Raw genomic sequence first — 18329 nt, forward strand, 5'->3', positions numbered from 1 at the left:
CAATTTTATCACAAAAAAGTTCTATTTCACGTTTGGGTGACTATAATCTGATATTCATTTTGCAGACTGTAAGTGTAACATCATGTGAATGCAGCTTCATGTGAATTTGTATTCATATAATGCAAACATCCTCGTACAGTATGTTTAGGCCTAAAATGGTAATGAGCATGGTTGATATAGCAACAGTCTTTAAAAAGGGTTGCCAGTCAGGATATACTGTAGGGTTCATTAGCCAAAGAAAATGCCTGTTTGTTTAATAAAAGGGAATTAGTTGACACCCATCTTCGTGGGATCCATCATCCAAGGCAATGGTGTTCATTACATCACAAAAATATAATTCACAAAACCAAACCATATATACCGGTAATTGTGGGTTTTTTTGTTTTGTTTTTTGTTTAGTTTTAGTGAATGATGATGATGATGATGATGATGGTTATAAGCAGGGGGCAGTCAGACAGATATTTTGTGAAGCCACTAAGGAACATCCTGAAAGTTCATATAATGGCCTGTTGTGGCGCTGTCATTGAGCCCAAAAAAAAACCCATAGCCCCATAGAAGTCCATGTATTTGGGCCCAACTTCACCTAGACTGTATTACCTGTAATTACATGAATACTTTCTGCTTCCAGTCACTAGTTTAAAGTCTCATTTCTGATGTCATAATATTCTTTTGGGAAAATTATGGTCCCATTTATTAAATAAATGACCATAAAGTCGCGTATGTTCTGAGGGGCGTGGCTACCGTTACAGTCTATGAACGGGATCCCCCACCCACTCGAGTCAAAATAAAAACCAACAAAGAAGAAGGGGGGGAAGTCCCGCCTCGTTGTCTGGGCCAGCCGGGCCCAAACGGATCTAGAAAGATGGCGACTTACAATACAAGGACTGACAGGCTTCATTTTACGTGTTGTTAGACCCGGGGAACGCTTTGTCCATATTTTTTACAGTCTATGGTTATAAGTCAAATAGGAAAAAATGCAAGATTCAAATGGTAACAAATTAATCAAGATTTGAATTAGTTAACAATTGTACTCACTCAGACTCCGTGTGTTTGTGTGTGTGTGTGTGTGTGTGTGTGTGTGTGTGTGTGTGTGTGTGTGTGTGTGTGTGTGTGTGTGTGTGTGTGTGTGTGTCATTTTGATTGTTTTCTTTTTTTAATCCAAAGCCTACTTGGAGGTGGAGGTGACATTAAACAGATTAATGGATTGAATGGATGCTTAGAACTGATTTAGAGATAGTTGAGCGAAAGATCCTGCAGAGTCTTTATACCCAGGCCATAAAACAGGAACGAGGGGATTGAGGGCCACAGCATGAGAAGGGAAGATAGGCCAGGACGATAGACAGGACAGGTGATAAACAGATAACAGAGCTCAGACAAAGACAGAGAAACTACTAGCCATACATTTTGTTCTACTCTTGCCTTCTGCCGTGTGATGAAATTGGGAAGAAAATCTGTTTAGCTGCTCCCGTAGTTGTATCTTTGTTTTGTCCAACACAAATAAGCACATATAGGAACTACCCTGAAGTAGCTCTCTCCAATAATGGCCACTATAACAACCAAATCCAGATCACTATTAGGCCTACTGTGTTTACATGCTACTCTGAATCTGAATGCTTACAGATTCACAGAGACAGCATGCCGTTAGTAAATTATGCAATTTCATTATCCATTGAAATTTGCCATTTACCAGTGTTATTTTGAGCCTATGGAGGAAAATATCCCTGCTAGACTTTTTTAGATTGCCAACAAGAATCGCATAATAATGTAGATATTGTAGAAATGTATTTTTTGATGTTAAAGGGAATAACAGCTACCAGCTAGCTAGGTCACACAGGGGCTAGGATCATCAGATGATGAACTCAAATATGTCAAGATAATCATGCAAATGTACTACAGAATATGAGTTGTTCATTCCAAAATAGTCTCATTATGCATACAGATTGATATCACAGCCCCGACAGAGTAAAGGTAATTTGGAAATATTACTTCCCCAGTACACAGCAAAATCCTTAGTGTGCTAATTTGACTCAAAGTGTAAAAATAAACCTGTAGTTATTTTTCTCTGCCCATTCTCTAGCACCATGGCTCCTGCCCCTCATTTCAAACTGTATGACTCCATTCTATACCTGATGGACCTAGTCATAAGGGAATGAGGTTTGAGTTTGATTAAGAAGAATGAATTGGGGGTCGAAGAAGGCTTTTTTCAGAGCTGAAAACACTATGGCGCTTCCGCCAGAGTTGAAAAACTTTCAGCTCTCACCAAGCAGATAAAAACGCCACAAATGAACTTGCGAGCACAAAATAGACGCTCAGTGCCTCATCATCACACAGCTGCGGTTGAGAATGCCACAGACGAAAAACTGTCTAAGTCCACACTATTGATCCATAATGTATAAATGATAGATGATTCAGGACAACGAGGCCTTTTCGTGGAGGGGTCAGAATGAAATTTGGACATTTTATACTAGAGGTTCAGTCAGCTATGCAGCCCTCACATTAGCTCCAAATTATCAGTACCAAGCAGTAAAGGAGATTTCATATCAGTCTTAATGGAGAAACCAGCAAGGGGCAGCAGTGACTCAGGGGTAGTGGGGGGAGTGTCCAGTTCCCAGTTTAATCCTCCCAGAGTTAGTGTCGAAGTGTTCTTGAGCAAGACTCTGAAGTCTGACACATATTGCTTCTCCCAATGAGCATGTTGGTGCCTTGCATGGTTTCCTCTGCCATCGGTGTATGAATGTGTGTATGATTATGTGTGAATGGTTGAATGTAATAAACAATCTCAACAATGTAAAGCACTTTGGATAAAAGCGCTATATAAATACACCATTAAGAGTTGAATGGGCTAACTTACAACTTGAAAATAATTTTGTGCATTAACCTTTTGTGTTAAGCAAAGAAAATATCACTTTAACCTAAATGTAAGTGTAGTCTGCTGTGTGTTAATTACTGTAGCCCCCCCTTGTGGACCAACAAGTTATCATGCCAAGATGTCACTTTGACAAAGTGGTAGGATTATATCAGATGAGTGGGGAGGGGAGTGGGGACAGTTGATGCCTTGGGGTGAGAATGTGAGGCCTCAGGCATAGTGCAGAGTTGCGGACCATGTATACTCAACACCTCATTAAAAACTCATTATTGCCTTGCTCTGAATGCCCAAGCCTACTTCTGCCAAATCAGCGCAATTCAAGTTGCATACCAGAGTATAGTAATTGATCGTTCCCAGTGAAAGTCAATCATTTCTTATTTGTTGTGGCGTTTTAGTGCATTTCATGCCATTTACACAGGTCGTATTTAAACTCCTTCTAGGAGGATGGTCTGATCCACGTCAAACTCGCTCAGTCAGCGTACAAAATAATCGTGGATCAAGGTTTTTGCATCGTCTATAGTGACAGATGAGCCTCTAATTGGCGCAATGTTTCTAAGATGAAAGAAGGCAATCTTGGTAGCATGATTAATGTGTGTATTGAAGTTCAGTTCAGTCAATAATAACCCCCAGGTTCCTCCGTCATGTTACCGAGTCTACTCATTGATTCTCTCTGCTCACTCGAACCAACTCTGAGAACTTCTGTCACATCCTGACAATTCTCACTCATCCAGCTTTTAATGCAATGCATTGTGACAATATGAAGCTCATTAGCTGATTAAGTTTAAGGAACACATTGGCCATCATTACATAGCCTGTCAAAAATAAGTACTGTATGTTCATGAAGTGCCTGCAAGTACTGCCTCTCTCTCCCTCGCTCTCATTTGCCTCTCCATCATCCTCTCCGTGACCATGTGGAAGCCATTAAAAACTCACTTAAGTTTTAATGTAGTCAATGGGATTGTATTAGAGATTGTGTCATTAAATGACAGTCAGCAAACGTATTTAATGTTATATTATATAATCATATGAACATTGCTAGAAGATAGTTATTATACACAGTATGAGACACCAGTCAACAATCTAGGTCAGGGGTGCCCAAAAAGTAGATCGCAATCTATCAATAGATCACAACGGCTGTGCAAGTAGACCACATGACATGCAGCTAAAGAAATATATCATTTATAAAACAAAATTGGCATCTGCCATATGCCACTTAAGGTGACTTGATTGACATTAACAAGGGCTTGTCGGCTCAAACCCACAAAGCAATACTTTTGTTTTCAAGAGTGTTGTGCGCCACAAATGTCAGTAGCCTTACAAAGTTATATATATATATAGAAAATTTGATGGATTGACATTAAAAAGGGCCTGTCAGCTCAAACCCAATACTTTGTTTACAAGAGTGTCGTCATTGTGCACACTGCACAAATGTCAGTAGCATTACAAAGTTAAATATAGAAAACCCTACCAATTCCATTTCCCCCCTCTTTTTCCCATTCCAAGTGTGTTTATCTTATGTAATGTCACGGTTGTCACCGCCTCTATTCCCAAGCCCCCTCTGGTAAATCTTGAGCGGTGCCTAACCGCTCCAACTAACAGCTATGTGTGTGTCTGTCTGTCTGTCTGTCCCGTCTTTCTTAAAACTATTTTCAGAAAAGGTAGCCTATAATAATGTTTTTGGTGGGTAGATCTAATTGAGCTGGACATTTCTCATGTAAAAAAACGTTACTGGACCTATAATATACAATGTCCTTTGTAAATGAATAACAGATCCTTAGAGGAAAGCATAAAAGTCCAGACATTAAATAAATCATTAAAACCAAATATGAATATTTACAGCCTACAATTAGAATCCTACCGTCTACTTTTGGTAAATAAAGGATGAGCGTTTAAATACATCTGCTTGAGATGCAAGACCTCACACAGAAGGAGAAAAAAAGATTGTGTGTGTACTTAGTAGTGCGTATTGTGCGCAATGTGCGCCGGTATTCAGCAGTCAACTGATATGTACAAGCTAGAGTAACAAGACTCTGCCAAAAATTTGGCTAACTGTGAGTGTGTTCATGTGACTTAATAACTTTGGGAACCTCACCACAAAGACCATCGTAAATTGGGACTCAACCAACCGTTATGCTGGCTGGTTGGTTGATACACATCACCAAATTTGAATTGACGCACCTCTGCACTCTGATTGGTTAGGAAAATACAAGGTTCACTCCCACTCTTTGACCAAATTTCCATGGGTTCTTCCCCCAGGCTTTTTTTTTCTTCTTTTAAAACCAAAGCGCCTGGCGTTTATTTAATCTCATTCCGCTCAGAGGATCGCCGATGGGGAGCGCCATCCTCATCGCTCCATTTGATTAATAAACTGAGGTTACTAAAGTAACCCAGAGTTCCCGAGGCTATTCATCGCATCACCATCACCTATATACTTTGTTGATTGGAGGACCTCTCCTTTTTTCCCCCTCTACACCAAATCTGTAAAAGTAGGCCTACTCTACATCTCCATTACATTTGATCTTCAATAAACTGTTCAGGTTATCTGATGTGATTTATTTTTTATATGGAGGGTGGGTTCAAAGTCTTCACCCCTACGTATGTGTTTTGACAGCCAATCTCTCAAGAGCAGCGTTCGCCTTTGTATGGTCCTGGCAATGGTCTGTTCATTCAGCTGGGCTATTAGCAGTGATGGATTAGCTTTTTAATGGATTGAGAAATAGCAAGACAGAGTGGCTGACATCATGATTAACAGTACTGCTGGGATGAACGGAGTCAAATCTGTATAGTGTTAATTTACAGTAACTGTGAGAGTGAATAATTTGTATGCCATAGGGCCTCAGACCTCAGTATAGATAATTAACGTATAATAGCTCTAATTGGTTTGGATAGCAACATGACAGTTGAAATTAATCGAGCCTCGGAGGACCCCAAGGACATGACATCCAGATTCCAGAGCTTCCGTCTCACTGTGACTCACAAGCAGCCCATTCACCAAAGATAGCACGTTATACGAATAGCCCCCATAAATTACATTTCCGTCACTTCATGAACATGCCCAAAGAAAGCCTCTACCTCAAAGTCAAATGGAGTTTAGCAGTGCCCAAGTCTGAATTAAAATTCTGTCCAAGTGTTTCGTGTCCACCATCACCCACCTGAGCTTGTAGCACGGTGCTTTATATTCCCGTCGTGTCTCCAGAGGAAACGGGGTAGGCCGAGCAACACCTGGAGGCGTTCCTCTCTCCATGACATAAAGAACATTGGATTGAGCTGAACTTGAACTGAGCACAACTAGTTGCTCCAGGAGCGCCAGTGAAGTCGCACAGAGCACAAATTTTTACTGTTTAAATGGCACAAACCCATCTTTTAAGATGAATAATCACTCAGTTAGATAATATGATTCGAAGTGGAACATGTTCCTCAGTCATGTTGCAGGTCCTTGATGTGATCCATGGTCAGGCAGTGTTTGGTCGTGTAAACTAATTTTAAATTTAAATTTATTTTTTTTTTTATTTTTAATCTAGTCTATCTTTGTTTTATATTATTATATATATTGTTGCTTGAGTTTGTTTTTTCTGTCTATTTGTAAAAAATCCAAATAAAGGCACAAACCCACCAGTTAATATGACAAGAACTTCAACTGGAGTGGGCAGTGGGGGCAGAGGAAGAGCTGAAAGACAGTGTGGTATGTAATGAATACATGAAACCTCAAACGGCATCTTAGGCCTCTTTTAGACAGCGACCATCTCCATATAACACGTCAAAGTCCCGTTGCGTTCTCATTTTTTTGGACCATTTACATGAGAACGCACACTTGAATGAAAACGCTACAAAGTGCATGCATATATATGCCAGGTCGCTAGGTGGCGCGTGTCCTTGTGGGGTCCGTGTGACGCAGCGCATATATACACCATAGACATAAGTCACGCATGCGTAGAACTACTTCCGTTCTTCTTCTACACAGAAAGTAAACAAACGTCGCGTCCTGATCACACACCTCCAGCAAACCGGACTATCCGACATGGTTGTTGTTGTTCGTTTCCCCTAGCAACTGACGCATGCCTATGGCACCATGTAAAAACGTAGGACACGGGTGAGCCGACCAGAGCTGACGTAAGCCATGATGTCACAATTTTTGCGTATCCACCGTTTTGCCTGTTTATATGGAGACCATAGGAAACGGCGTTCTAAAAGATTTCCACTCTGGGAGGTGTTTTCACTTCGTTGCGTTTTCACCTCCTGTGGACACGGTTCTCGTCTAAATGACAGCAGCAAACGATACTTTATTTTGCCGTTTTTTATGAACACCATCCTCGTGTAAAGAGCACATCAGTTACAACCAAACATCAAGTGCCCACTTGATTTCATAGGAATGAGGCCGCATTGCAAAAGCTGGTAAAGTTCGACTTCTCTAGTTCTGTCTGTGTCTGTTTAAAATGGTAGCCTATAGTTATTGTTCTCAATTGATGTTTGAAAAGTATCTACCATCACCGTACAGTGGGAACATCGTTATCCCCACCATTATCATGAAGCTCGCCACTACTTCCGTAAACTATCTCACAAACAAGCATAAACTATTGAACATTTCATACAAAGAACACCTGTCATTGTGTATTTACCTCTTGTCTTTTCTCTAACATGCATAACCACTTGACACTCGGCTGTCTCCACTAGACACTCAGCTGTCTATACAGTGAATGCCACTGGGACACAAAGCCGTCTGTAAAATAGAGCAATAGAGCCCCACATCTGACAAAAGTTTATTGTGTGTGGCATGCATGCGTTTCACACAGATTTAATTTCTTTGCAAAATAGATAGGCCTACTGTATCATTTTGAAATCATTGAATGGTGTCATATCGACATGAATGAACCAATATCTCCCTTGTGTACATTCATGCAAATTAAGACTTTAAATACAAATATTGTACATAAAATGCAATGTCTGGTCTAGTAGTCTACAAGACAATAGCAAACATACCTTTGTGCATCCAGGTCTGTGTGACCTTGAGGCAATACACACAATTATTAGGTAAGGTGAAATGGTGGAAAAAGTTTAAAAAAAAGTTAGTCTGGAATTCAAAATGTACTTAAAGTACCAAAAGTAATAAGTACTCTTTATGCAGAATGTCTCATGTCAAGTTTTGAAAATAAATTGCATTAAACAGTGCTGCCGGGTGGGTCTTTGCTGCGCAACCGCTCCGTCATTTAGATATATGCGGAGGGGTCAGAATAGGATTTGGATTTAAACATATCAAAACAAGGTGGCAAGAATTTACAAGGACAGAGGAGTGCTAGGGAGTGAGTTGAGTATTCAGATTACCGTAGAAAATTGGGAGTGCAGTCTGCAGTTAAACTTTTGAAACTGGCATTTCAAAATATATACAGTATAGCATGGATTAGCACCTACCTGCTTCTCTGACACACCCAGTTCCAACAGTGCCTGTCTGACTGGGGGCACTCTGTCTGTCTATCTTGGTCCAACCCAGGCCTCTCTCTGCCAGCGTTCTCCTCAGCTTCCTCCGCTTTTGGCGCACTTGCTGCCATTGCTCTTGCTTGAAAATAAATACAATTGTTATGGTCAGGGCCCAGGGGAAGGTTCCATACTCCCATACATGCATTGTCTGTGTGCACAGCGACAAAAAGTATCCCCACAATAAATATTAATTTAACAGAGTAGAGGGGAGGGGATATGGCTTACAGCATAGTGAGTCGGACTACAGGGTAGATGAAGAGAGTGGGGACAGCCGTGTAGGAAAAGGAACTACGGGGATGGAGTGGGAACAGCTGTGTAGGAAATGGAACTACAGGGATGGAGTGGGAACAGCTGTGTAGGAAATGGAACTACAGGGATGGAGTGGGAACAGCTGTGTAGGAAAAGGAACTACGGGGATGGAGTGGGAACAGCTGTGTAGGAAAAGGAACTATGGGGATGGAGTGGGAACAGCTGTGTAGGAAATGGAACTACAGGGATGGAGTGGGAACAGCTGTGTAGGAAAAGGAACTATGGGGATGGAGTGGGAACAGCTGTGTAGGAAATGGAACTACAGGGATGGAGTGGGAACAGCTGTGTAGGAAATGGAACTACAGGGATGGAGTGGGAACAGCTGTGTAGGAAAGGGAACTACAGGGATGGAGTGGGAACAGCTGTGTAGGTGTAGGAAAGGGAACTACAGGTTAGATGAAGAGAGTGGGAACAGGGCTGATGTCAGTGGGAACAGGTGTGTAGAGATGGAACTGAGGTGGATCTGGATGAAATGTGAGAGTGAAGACAGACAGAAGGAGATGGACTGTGTTAGGTCCTATTTACTTCAGTGTTCGCAAACAATTCAAAGAAAGCTTGTTTATAATTTCAGCTTTAGTCTCCACTTCTAAAATGCATAAACATCAACATAACCACATTGATTTCAGAGCAGGCTTCGCAGAGATTGGTCCACATCTATGCTTCCCGCTGAAAAATCAATCATTGTCACATCACATTACAACTACAAGTAACATGGGTGAAAACCTTGGTTGGTCATTGCAGTTACAAAGGATAGAGCGAGAAGAGCATAAAATGCATAATATGACTAATCTGCATGATACAATTGTGGGTGCATAATAAAAAAATCATAAAAAGGTTTGCCAAGCCAGTCCCTATTAAAACATAAATCAGTTCAGTCTGTGCAGTGACCAGACTTTTTAGCACTTCCTTTAAGTGCGAGTATAGTGACATCAGTGTGGTAGGCAGCTTACAGTACATTCATCGCCGACAACAGTGAGAAAGGTGAGGATGGCAGCCTGCTGGTAGCCTGCACCTCTCACCTGCTCCCACACACTTGCCAAACCTGGCAACATGGAGGCGCTGCGTGAAGTAGCTGCCTGTTACAGCAGCTCCAGTGTTTTAGTGTTTTAGCTTGTTTTTACTGTTTTATGTTTGTTTTTAGCTTGATGTTATAGCACTGCAGTATAGTTTTTAGCTTGTACCTGTCTGTTTGTGGACATAGTGACACACACACTATGACTGTATACACAAGGCGACAGCTGGTAGCCCTGAGGAAACCGCACATGAACTGCAAACGGCAGAAGTTGAACTTACCAGCTGAACTCATGCGACGATTTCGGGGCTGCAGAGCGGGCGTGAGACGGCGAACAAACAGACGAAAGTTTAGACCGTGTCTGCCGTCCATTGTCATGGGGAACGTGAGGTCACTCAAAGCGCCACATAGGATGGAAGAGTTGGCGGAGCTGTCGAAGTCACACTGGGAATATCGGGACTCGGGAGTGTAGCCTGATGATCTTCACAGAGACATGGCTGCATAAGGACGTACCGGACTCCGTGGCCGTAGGCGGCGGTCTTGCGGTGATGATCAACAGCAAGTGGTGTAATCCGGGGCACATCACGGTAAAAGAGCGTATCTGGCAGCCTGACATTGAACTGATGGTTGTTAGTATGCGTCCATATTACTTGCCCCGTGAATACTCACACGTCCTCGTGTTTGTTGTTTACATTCCGCCCTCTGCGAACGCGGAAACAGCGTGTGACGTCATCCACTCTGCGATTGCAAGAGCCCAGACAATACATCCCAGTGCATTCATGGCAGTGTCAGGTGACTTCAACCACGCGTCACTCTCCAGGTCCCTGCCCACCTTCTATCAGTTTGTGAGCTGTACTACGAGGGAGGATAGGACACTGGGGGCTGGATTTTGAAGGTGCGTTTTACCATGTGGTAATACATAAATTGGCCTCGCTCTGCGCACAATCGTATTATGAAAGCCTTATCGTCCCGTGTTGAACGCACACACATATGGAATACGACGTTGCTGAATATTTTAGCATTGTGGGAGTGTCCATATGTTAATTATTTTCGCTTTGCGCAATTTGCTATTAAGCCCCTTGACCTGCGCATAACGATTAGACGTGGGTCTAGGCACCTCATAAACGCAAAAAGAATTTAAAGCACTGTTTGATTTTACACTTGGCTCTGGGACGCTGCTGGAGTGTTGCCAAGTCTGTTTATTATAAGCGGCTTCTTTTTCTGTAAAGTTGCTTGTAAATATTGGTAGTTGTGGTTGCTTTTCTTGTTTCTAAAGGTTTCTCCTAATGTTGTTTAAACCAGTGATCCTCACACAGCACATTCCCATGTCAAGGATCCCCAGATTAATGCATTTGCCCAACTTAAGGACGGCTAATACAAAAATGTAATTAAAATGTTACTTTTGAAAATAGCAGATCTACCAGCTCACAATGAATCACATTCATTCATTAAAACTATGAACTCTGACTGCAGGCGGATATATAATGATCATTATAACAATGTGCAAGAAAATATTTAAATTTTCTTTATATTTGTGGACAATCAAAATATGTTTTTTATTTTAATGTGGTGTCATTAAAATTAATCTGGATATAGCAGACTCACTATCTAGAAAATAAAAACATGGCACTTCATTTAAAATAGGTTACAGACCCCTGTTATATGCGCTTATTTTGGGATTTTTTTTATAGACCTATTTACTTGTTTCTATGAGACATGGCAACAGCCAGCAAAAGACGCATCCATTCTTTTTGAAAGGTTGAGATTAGAAACGACCATAATTATTTCATTTCTCAACCTTAAAAATAAATAAAAACATCTCCATAATCCTTGAGAGGTTTGCTTTCATACGCTGTATCACACTCGATCCAAGTCTTCTTCAATAAAATGCTACGAGCGAAGACCATACCATCACGGGCATACGCACCACGCATTCAACTCATTACTCATTTCAAATATAATATAATTATAATTTAAATTAAAATATAATTTTACTGGTGTTTCTCAATAGAAACAACTTATTTTGAGGCATAAAGGTGACAGCATGCAGTGCAATAGGAATAATTAACCCAAATGTGACAAAGTCATATGTCATGTCTTCTATGGTGCCAGCCTGAAGAAATGTAATAATAACGATCCCCAAAGTGCGCATTCCGTATGTGACATCAGCTGACTGGTAAAGAAAATAGTACGGACATGTTGATTGGGTAACTTTCAAACACGCCTTAAACACTCCCATGACTAATTCAAGGCCGTTTTGCGCACTCCACGGGGTGTCGAAAGCGCTTCTTAACATGCTTAAAATTGCAATATGACATACCTCACGCCCCCAGCTCATATTACTGTAATAGGTAAAACGCACCTTCAAAATCTAGCCCTGGATCTCCTATATGCAAATGTGAAGGGTGCATATAAATGCACAGCACTGCCCAAATTGGGTGGATCTGACCACAACCTTGTTCACCTCACATCCCTATACACGCCCTTGGTCAAACAACTGCCAGTGACCACTATAACAGTGAGAAAGTGGTCACCTGAGGCAAATGAGGTGCTGAGAGGATGCTATGAGGCCACGGACTGGGGAGTATTCTATGACTCATATGAGGAGGACATTGATGGATTAACAGACTGTATTACGGATTACATTCAATTTTGTGTGGATGATGTCATACCCACCAAAACCGTACGCTGTTTTTCCAACAACAAGCCCTGGGTCACTGGAGACCTAAAGGACCTTCTTAATCTAAAGAAGAGAGCCTTTAAGGCTGGTGACAGGGCGGAACTGAAGCGGGTGCAAGCAGAGCTGAAAAAGAGGATCAGTGAGGGCTGTGGTCCTACCCCCCCCCCCATGAGACTTACAAATCCCAAATGTTTATAAACAAATCCCAAATGTTTGTAAACAAATCCCAAATGTTTATAAACAAATCCCAAAATGTTTATAAACAAATCACAAATGTTTATAAACAAATCACAAATGTTTATAAACAAATACCAAAATGTTTATAAACAAATCCCATGAGACTTGGTCCTACCCCCCCGACCATGAGACTTACTACAGGTCAACTGGAAGTGGTCCTACCCCCCCCATGAGACTTACAAATCCCAAATGTTTATAAACAAATCCCAAATGTTTGTAAACAAATCCCAAATGTTTATAAACAAATCCCAAAATGTTTATAAACAAATCCCAAATGTTTATAAACAAATCACAAATGTTTATAAACAAATACCAAAATGTTTATAAACAAATCCCAAATCCCATGAGACTTGGTCCTACCCCCCCGACCATGAGACTTAGTGCCGGTTCTAGGCCTTTTGAGGCCCTAGGCAACATATTATACAGAGGCCCCCCCCCCTCCTGCTTTGCCACGCCGGATAAAAATTGTAAATTTGCCATGAAAATGCTTCAATCTGGTGCACTTTGAGATCAAAATTAAGAAGCTAGGTGGGGGCCACATGTGGCCAGTAGCCCATGTAAGGGATACATGAAAAAAAAAAATCTTCTCCCTGTGACGAGGCCCCCTCAGTGGTTGAGGCCCTAGGCGACCGCCTAGTTCGCCTATGCCTAGAACCGGCCCTGGGCAAAAGACACCTACAGGAGGAAGGTTGAGGTTGAAAACCCTGGAGAGACTGGTCCTGCAGCACCTACGGCCGGTGGTGAGTGAGTCCCTGGACCCTCTACAGTTCGCCTACCGGGCCAAAGTGGGTGTGGAGGATGCCATCATCTTCATGCTGCAGAGGGCCTACGCACATCTGGAGAAAAAGGGGAGCACGGTGAGGATCATGTTTTTCGATTTCTCCAGTGCGAACACCATCCGGCCCCCCCTGCTTGCTGAGAAGCTTGCTGCCATGCATGTGGACCACAACCTGGTGGAATGGATTACAAACTACCTCACCCTGAGACCACAGTATGTGCGGCTACAAGGCTGTCAGTCGGAAGTTGTGACGGGAAGCACGGGAGTACCCCAGGGAACCGTCCTTTCACCTTTCTTGTTCACCGATTACACCTCGGACTTCAGTTTCAACACATCAACATGCCACCTCCAGAAATTCTCCGATGACTCCTCCATTGTGGGCTGCATCACGGAGGACAACGACGAGGAGTACAGGAGAGTGGTGGAGAACTTCATCGACTGGGCGGAACAAAACCACCTGCTGCTGAACATTAAAAAAACCAAAGAGCTGGTGTTCGACGCTAGGCGGAGTAAGAAGAGGACCCCAGCACCCATCACCATCCAGGGAGAGGAGGTGGAGATCGTGGACTCCTACAAATTTCTGGGTGTCCAGCTGAACAAGGACCTGGACTGGAAAGACAATACTGAGGCCGTCTACAAGAAGGGACAGAGCAGACTGTACCTCCTGAGGAGGCTCAAGTCCTTTGGAGTATGTAGCAGGCTACTGGTTATGTTTTACCAGTCGGTTGTGGCCAGCATTTTATTCTATGCTGTGGTATGCTGGGGAGGGGGCATCAAGGCCGGGGAGCTCAACAGGATCAACAAAATCATAAAGAAGGCCAGTTCTGTTGTTGGCCTCCGAATGGAGAGCCTACAGTCAGTAGTGGAGAGGAGGATCGGGGATAAGCTGGACTCCATGCTGGAAAATCCCTCCCACCCCTTCCATGGTGTGCTGCGGGAAAGGACGAGCACCTTCAGCAGTAGGCTCACACTCCCCTTGATGCGCACGGAACGCTACAGACAGTCCTTTATGCCAACTGCCATCAGACTACACAATACACAGAAGCATTAAGAACTGCCCCCCCACCCATATGGTCCTGGTCTTGTGTGTTTATGTCCTCTGTGTCTGTTTCTTGTGTTTTTCTGTCTGTCCAGTAGTTTTGTAGGTTTTAGTTTTTAACTCTATGCACTTTGCTGTTGTAACACTGCAATTTCCCCTCGGGGATTAATAAAGTATATCTCATCTCATCTCATCTCACATGGCAGCAAAGATTGAATTGTCTAATAGACATTTTGAAAAAAATTATATATATACGTTACCTTGCAAAGGGTACTGTAGGTGTTGAAGGGATTTAATATATCACCATATGTGTGTGGGAGGGGAAAAAACACAGGGGTAAGTGATACGTTATGGTCAAAACAAGTTTTGTTAAAAAGTTGAAGCTCTATATTCTGATCATAATCATTGCTATAGTGTGTTTGTTCAATAACAGGGCTGGGTCTCTCCAGATTGTTACAATTTCTCTTTACAGAAAATACATTTTCAGGTGGTTTGCGCATTTCAACCAATCAGAAAAGAGTACCTTATCAGCTTCAATGTTGTGCTCCAGTTTAAAATTTGTCTCTGCTCCTTTCTTTTACTTCAAATTTAACTTGTTTATCCTGATTCCTATGAGTTCTCTACTGGATAAAACGTGTACCCTAACCTGTAAATGCATTTTCTGTCTACTAAAAAGATGGATCAAAAGCCATTCTAAAGGTAGGGTTTCGTCCCAGCCAAATAGCTCTATATTCTGATGATAATCATTGCTTTAGCGTGTTTGTTCAGTAACGCACACACACCACACACCCCACACACACACACACACACACAATGGGTGAACAGCTAGTCATGGATAGGCTACCAATGGACAATGGTCTAGTTTCATGGTTTGCTTCACAAAAAGACGGGATAAATGTCTGCCTATAGGAAAAATATGGCATTCATGAAAACATTTCCAGGGAAATGGAATTTCTTGTGTTTGTGTCCTTCTAAGCCAGGGCTATGCAACTGTATGACAAAGGCACATGTTTTATACTGTAATGTAGCCAATTATTATGAAGTGGGACGATTATCATTATCATTAGCTTCTTGACAAGAATGGAATAAAAAGGGGATGACTTTTGAGTGAATAACATTAAGAATTCATTATCATTACACAATCTCTCACTATCTAGCTAATGGGTGATGTTTAATTCATCTTAAAGACTGTGCCTTTATATGACAAAATATTTAATGGGTAATGTTTTATTCATCTTAAAGACTGCCATTAAATGACTAACTTGCTTTAATTTATAGCCATTTAGACATTGCTAGGAGATAGTAATTTAAATTGTATGTGAGACAACAGTCAACAGAGGGCTTGGCAGAGGTATAGGCCATTGTGGTGTGTGTCAAGTTTGTCAACTGCCGCCTTTACTTTATAACAGCAACATAGGCCTATATCAATATAGTAAATATAAATGTCTTCTCTTGTACAATGTCCTGTGAACAGTTCCTGATAGGGAAACATCAAACTCCAGTCATTAAATAGACTACACAATTATAAGCAATACAATCATGGCCTTTGATTAGAATTCTAGTCTACTGTCCAATGTGTCCATGCATGTATTCTGCTGTTGTTGTTGTTGTTGTTATTGTTGCTTATGTTTGTTTTTTCTGTTTATTTGTAAAAAATCCAAATAAAGCTACTGATCATAAAAAAATAAGAATTATACTTTTGGTATGTAAAATGCGAAGTGTATCTGCTTTGGACCTTCATGCAGAAGTGAGAGGGAAAAAATGACGGTCAGACATGGTATGAATTGTGCTCTACTCGTCAGTCGTCACTATAACGACGATTGGACAACTGATTTGCGTAATGCGTACCAACTGATTTGCGTACAAAACATCAAACAAAGAGGAGTGGGACTTGGACAAAACATTTTTTTCCCCTCCGTTTTACAATAGAATTGCCTCTAGGCTTGGATTGAAAAACTTAATCTATCTCGGACAGGCAGCCAGCGGCTGCCAGCCCCTATGTGGCTGAGATCTTCCCCGTCACTGCTCAGTGCTCACACTCCAGAGCGCATTGCTCTGCTTCGCGTCGACACCTGCAGCCTCTCAATGGACACTTCTCAGAGCGCAAGCAATGTGACAGGCAGCAAGAGCATGAAGAGATGAATCTCACACATTTGTATCCACCATTTGGACATTTGCTTTCGAACCACTCACTTTGGGAACCTCACCACGAAAACCACCGCAACTGGAGTTTCTTTAACACCAACCCTTTTGCGGTGGACGTCTTGTTTTCGGGACACGAGCCGGGCACCATCGTGCTGGTCGTCATGTACACCCTGTCTTTCATCACGGGGCTCGGAGGGAACATCATGGCACTCGTGGTTCTCACCCGAAAGAGGAACCGTTTGTCCGGGGCGTCGGCGACCCGCCGGCTGCTGGTCAACCTGGCCGTGTGCGACATGATGGTGGTGTGCGTGTGCATGCCCGTCAACCTGGGCCACCAGGTCTACAGCGCCTGGGTGTTCGGCGACGTTCTGTGCCGCGCCGTTCCGTTCGTCCAAGCGGTCTCGGTGTCCGCCAGCGTGCTGAGCCTGGCCGTGATCAGCCTGAACCGCTACTACAGCGTGCACAACCCTCTCCACGCGCGCTCCTTCTTCACCGGGCGGCGGATACTGTGCATGATCTGCCTGGTGTGGGCCGTGTCGTCGGGTCTCTGCCTGCCGCTCCTGTTCATGAACACCACGCGGACTTTCTCGCTGCTACCCGAGCCCAGCGACGGCGCGCACATGGTGACCGTGTGCGTGGAGAGCTGGAGCGAAGTCAAACTGCGCCAGGGGTATAACATCTTGCTCTTCTGCTCGCTGTACTGCTTCCCCGTGCTGTTCAATCTGGTTATTTGTTTCCTGACCGGATGGAAGCTGTGGGGGACGGGCGACAAACTGGGCGAGTCGAGCAGGAGTGCAATTGCACAGGTTGTGTCTCGAGTGAGGATACGCAAAAGGATCGCCATAATGGTGCTGGCACTGGTGGTGCTTTTTACGCTGTCCTGGTTACCGCTTTATGCTGTGGACATCGGGATAGACTTTAATATGCCAGACTCGCTAGACACAGAGACAGGGGATGAAACTGACTCGGGTCATGCCCGATACGAGTGGCTTCTCCACGGGAGACCTTTTGCGCAATGGCTGGGTCTCACCAACTCCGCACTTAACCCACTGTGCTACTGTTTTGTGGGAAACCTCTGCAGGTCTGCCAAAAGGTTCCGGAAAAGCTACCGCGGGAAACTGTCCTCCGTCTTCAGTTTGTCCCGCAGCTCGTCCGTGAAGAGCTCCGTGCGTAAAAGGATGTCTCGCCGCCGTGCGCAATCGGAGAACGTCGACGTCGAGAACGACAATACAAGCACGTCCAACGTTTATGTCAATGTAGGAAGCAGGCTGATTAAAAGTAAAAGCTTATCAGCCGTGACTGTGTGTGAAACTGTGTTTGACTGAAATGTACCTACAGTGCCAGTTGCCAGAATAATGATAGTTGTTTTAGGTGACATGGCAAGTATACAGGCAAGAGGAAAAACATGTTTACTATTCTCCTGAATGTAAGTTATGTTTTTTTTTTTTTTTACCGTCGACAGAATCAGAAATGTAATAATTAAAGCTATACCGTTAGCATGTGCTTATGTCGAGTTAACTTAGCCTAATTGTTTCATACTTTGCAACATAATTTGTTGAAAATGTACTTCACACGCCTACCTTTGTGCAATAAATGTTAATTTGTAAAAGTGTTTGTGTAAAAACGGCCATAATGGTCATTAAGATTGTAGCCTAAATGTATGACAAATTAGTTAATTATAAAATACTCCGCATCATGACTGCATCTCTTACCATTATGACTTCTGTGAGGTTCCTTCATACATTTCTAGCAGTGATTAATTAAAAATGTAATGGGTGGGAAACGCCAAGA

General features: G+C 42.7%; 1 protein-coding gene and 1 long non-coding RNA gene across 2 annotated transcripts in view; one reads left to right on the top strand and one right to left on the bottom strand.

Moving 5' to 3' along the window:
* Nucleotides 1-8374, bottom strand: part of LOC308333405 — a 23467-nt gene extending 15093 nt beyond the window's left edge. Inside the window, exon 1 of the long non-coding RNA XR_013965800.1 lies at nt 8273-8374. This is a non-coding gene — a long non-coding RNA (uncharacterized lncRNA). The remainder of the gene's footprint in view (nt 1-8272) is intronic.
* Nucleotides 8375-16531: 8157 nt separating this feature from the next.
* Nucleotides 16532-17863, top strand: LOC308333541 (galanin receptor 2a; the record flags this gene model as incomplete). Its single annotated transcript, XM_080790000.1, has 1 exon — nt 16532-17863. One exon carries the CDS (start codon nt 16532-16534, stop codon nt 17861-17863), a length of 1332 nt encoding a protein of 443 aa, XP_080646126.1.
* Nucleotides 17864-18329: the final 466 nt, after the last annotated feature.

Source organism: Protomyctophum bolini (genome assembly GCF_963924005.1).
Source record: "Protomyctophum bolini genome assembly, chromosome: 18".
Classification (NCBI taxonomy): Eukaryota; Metazoa; Chordata; class Actinopteri; order Myctophiformes; family Myctophidae; genus Protomyctophum; species Protomyctophum bolini.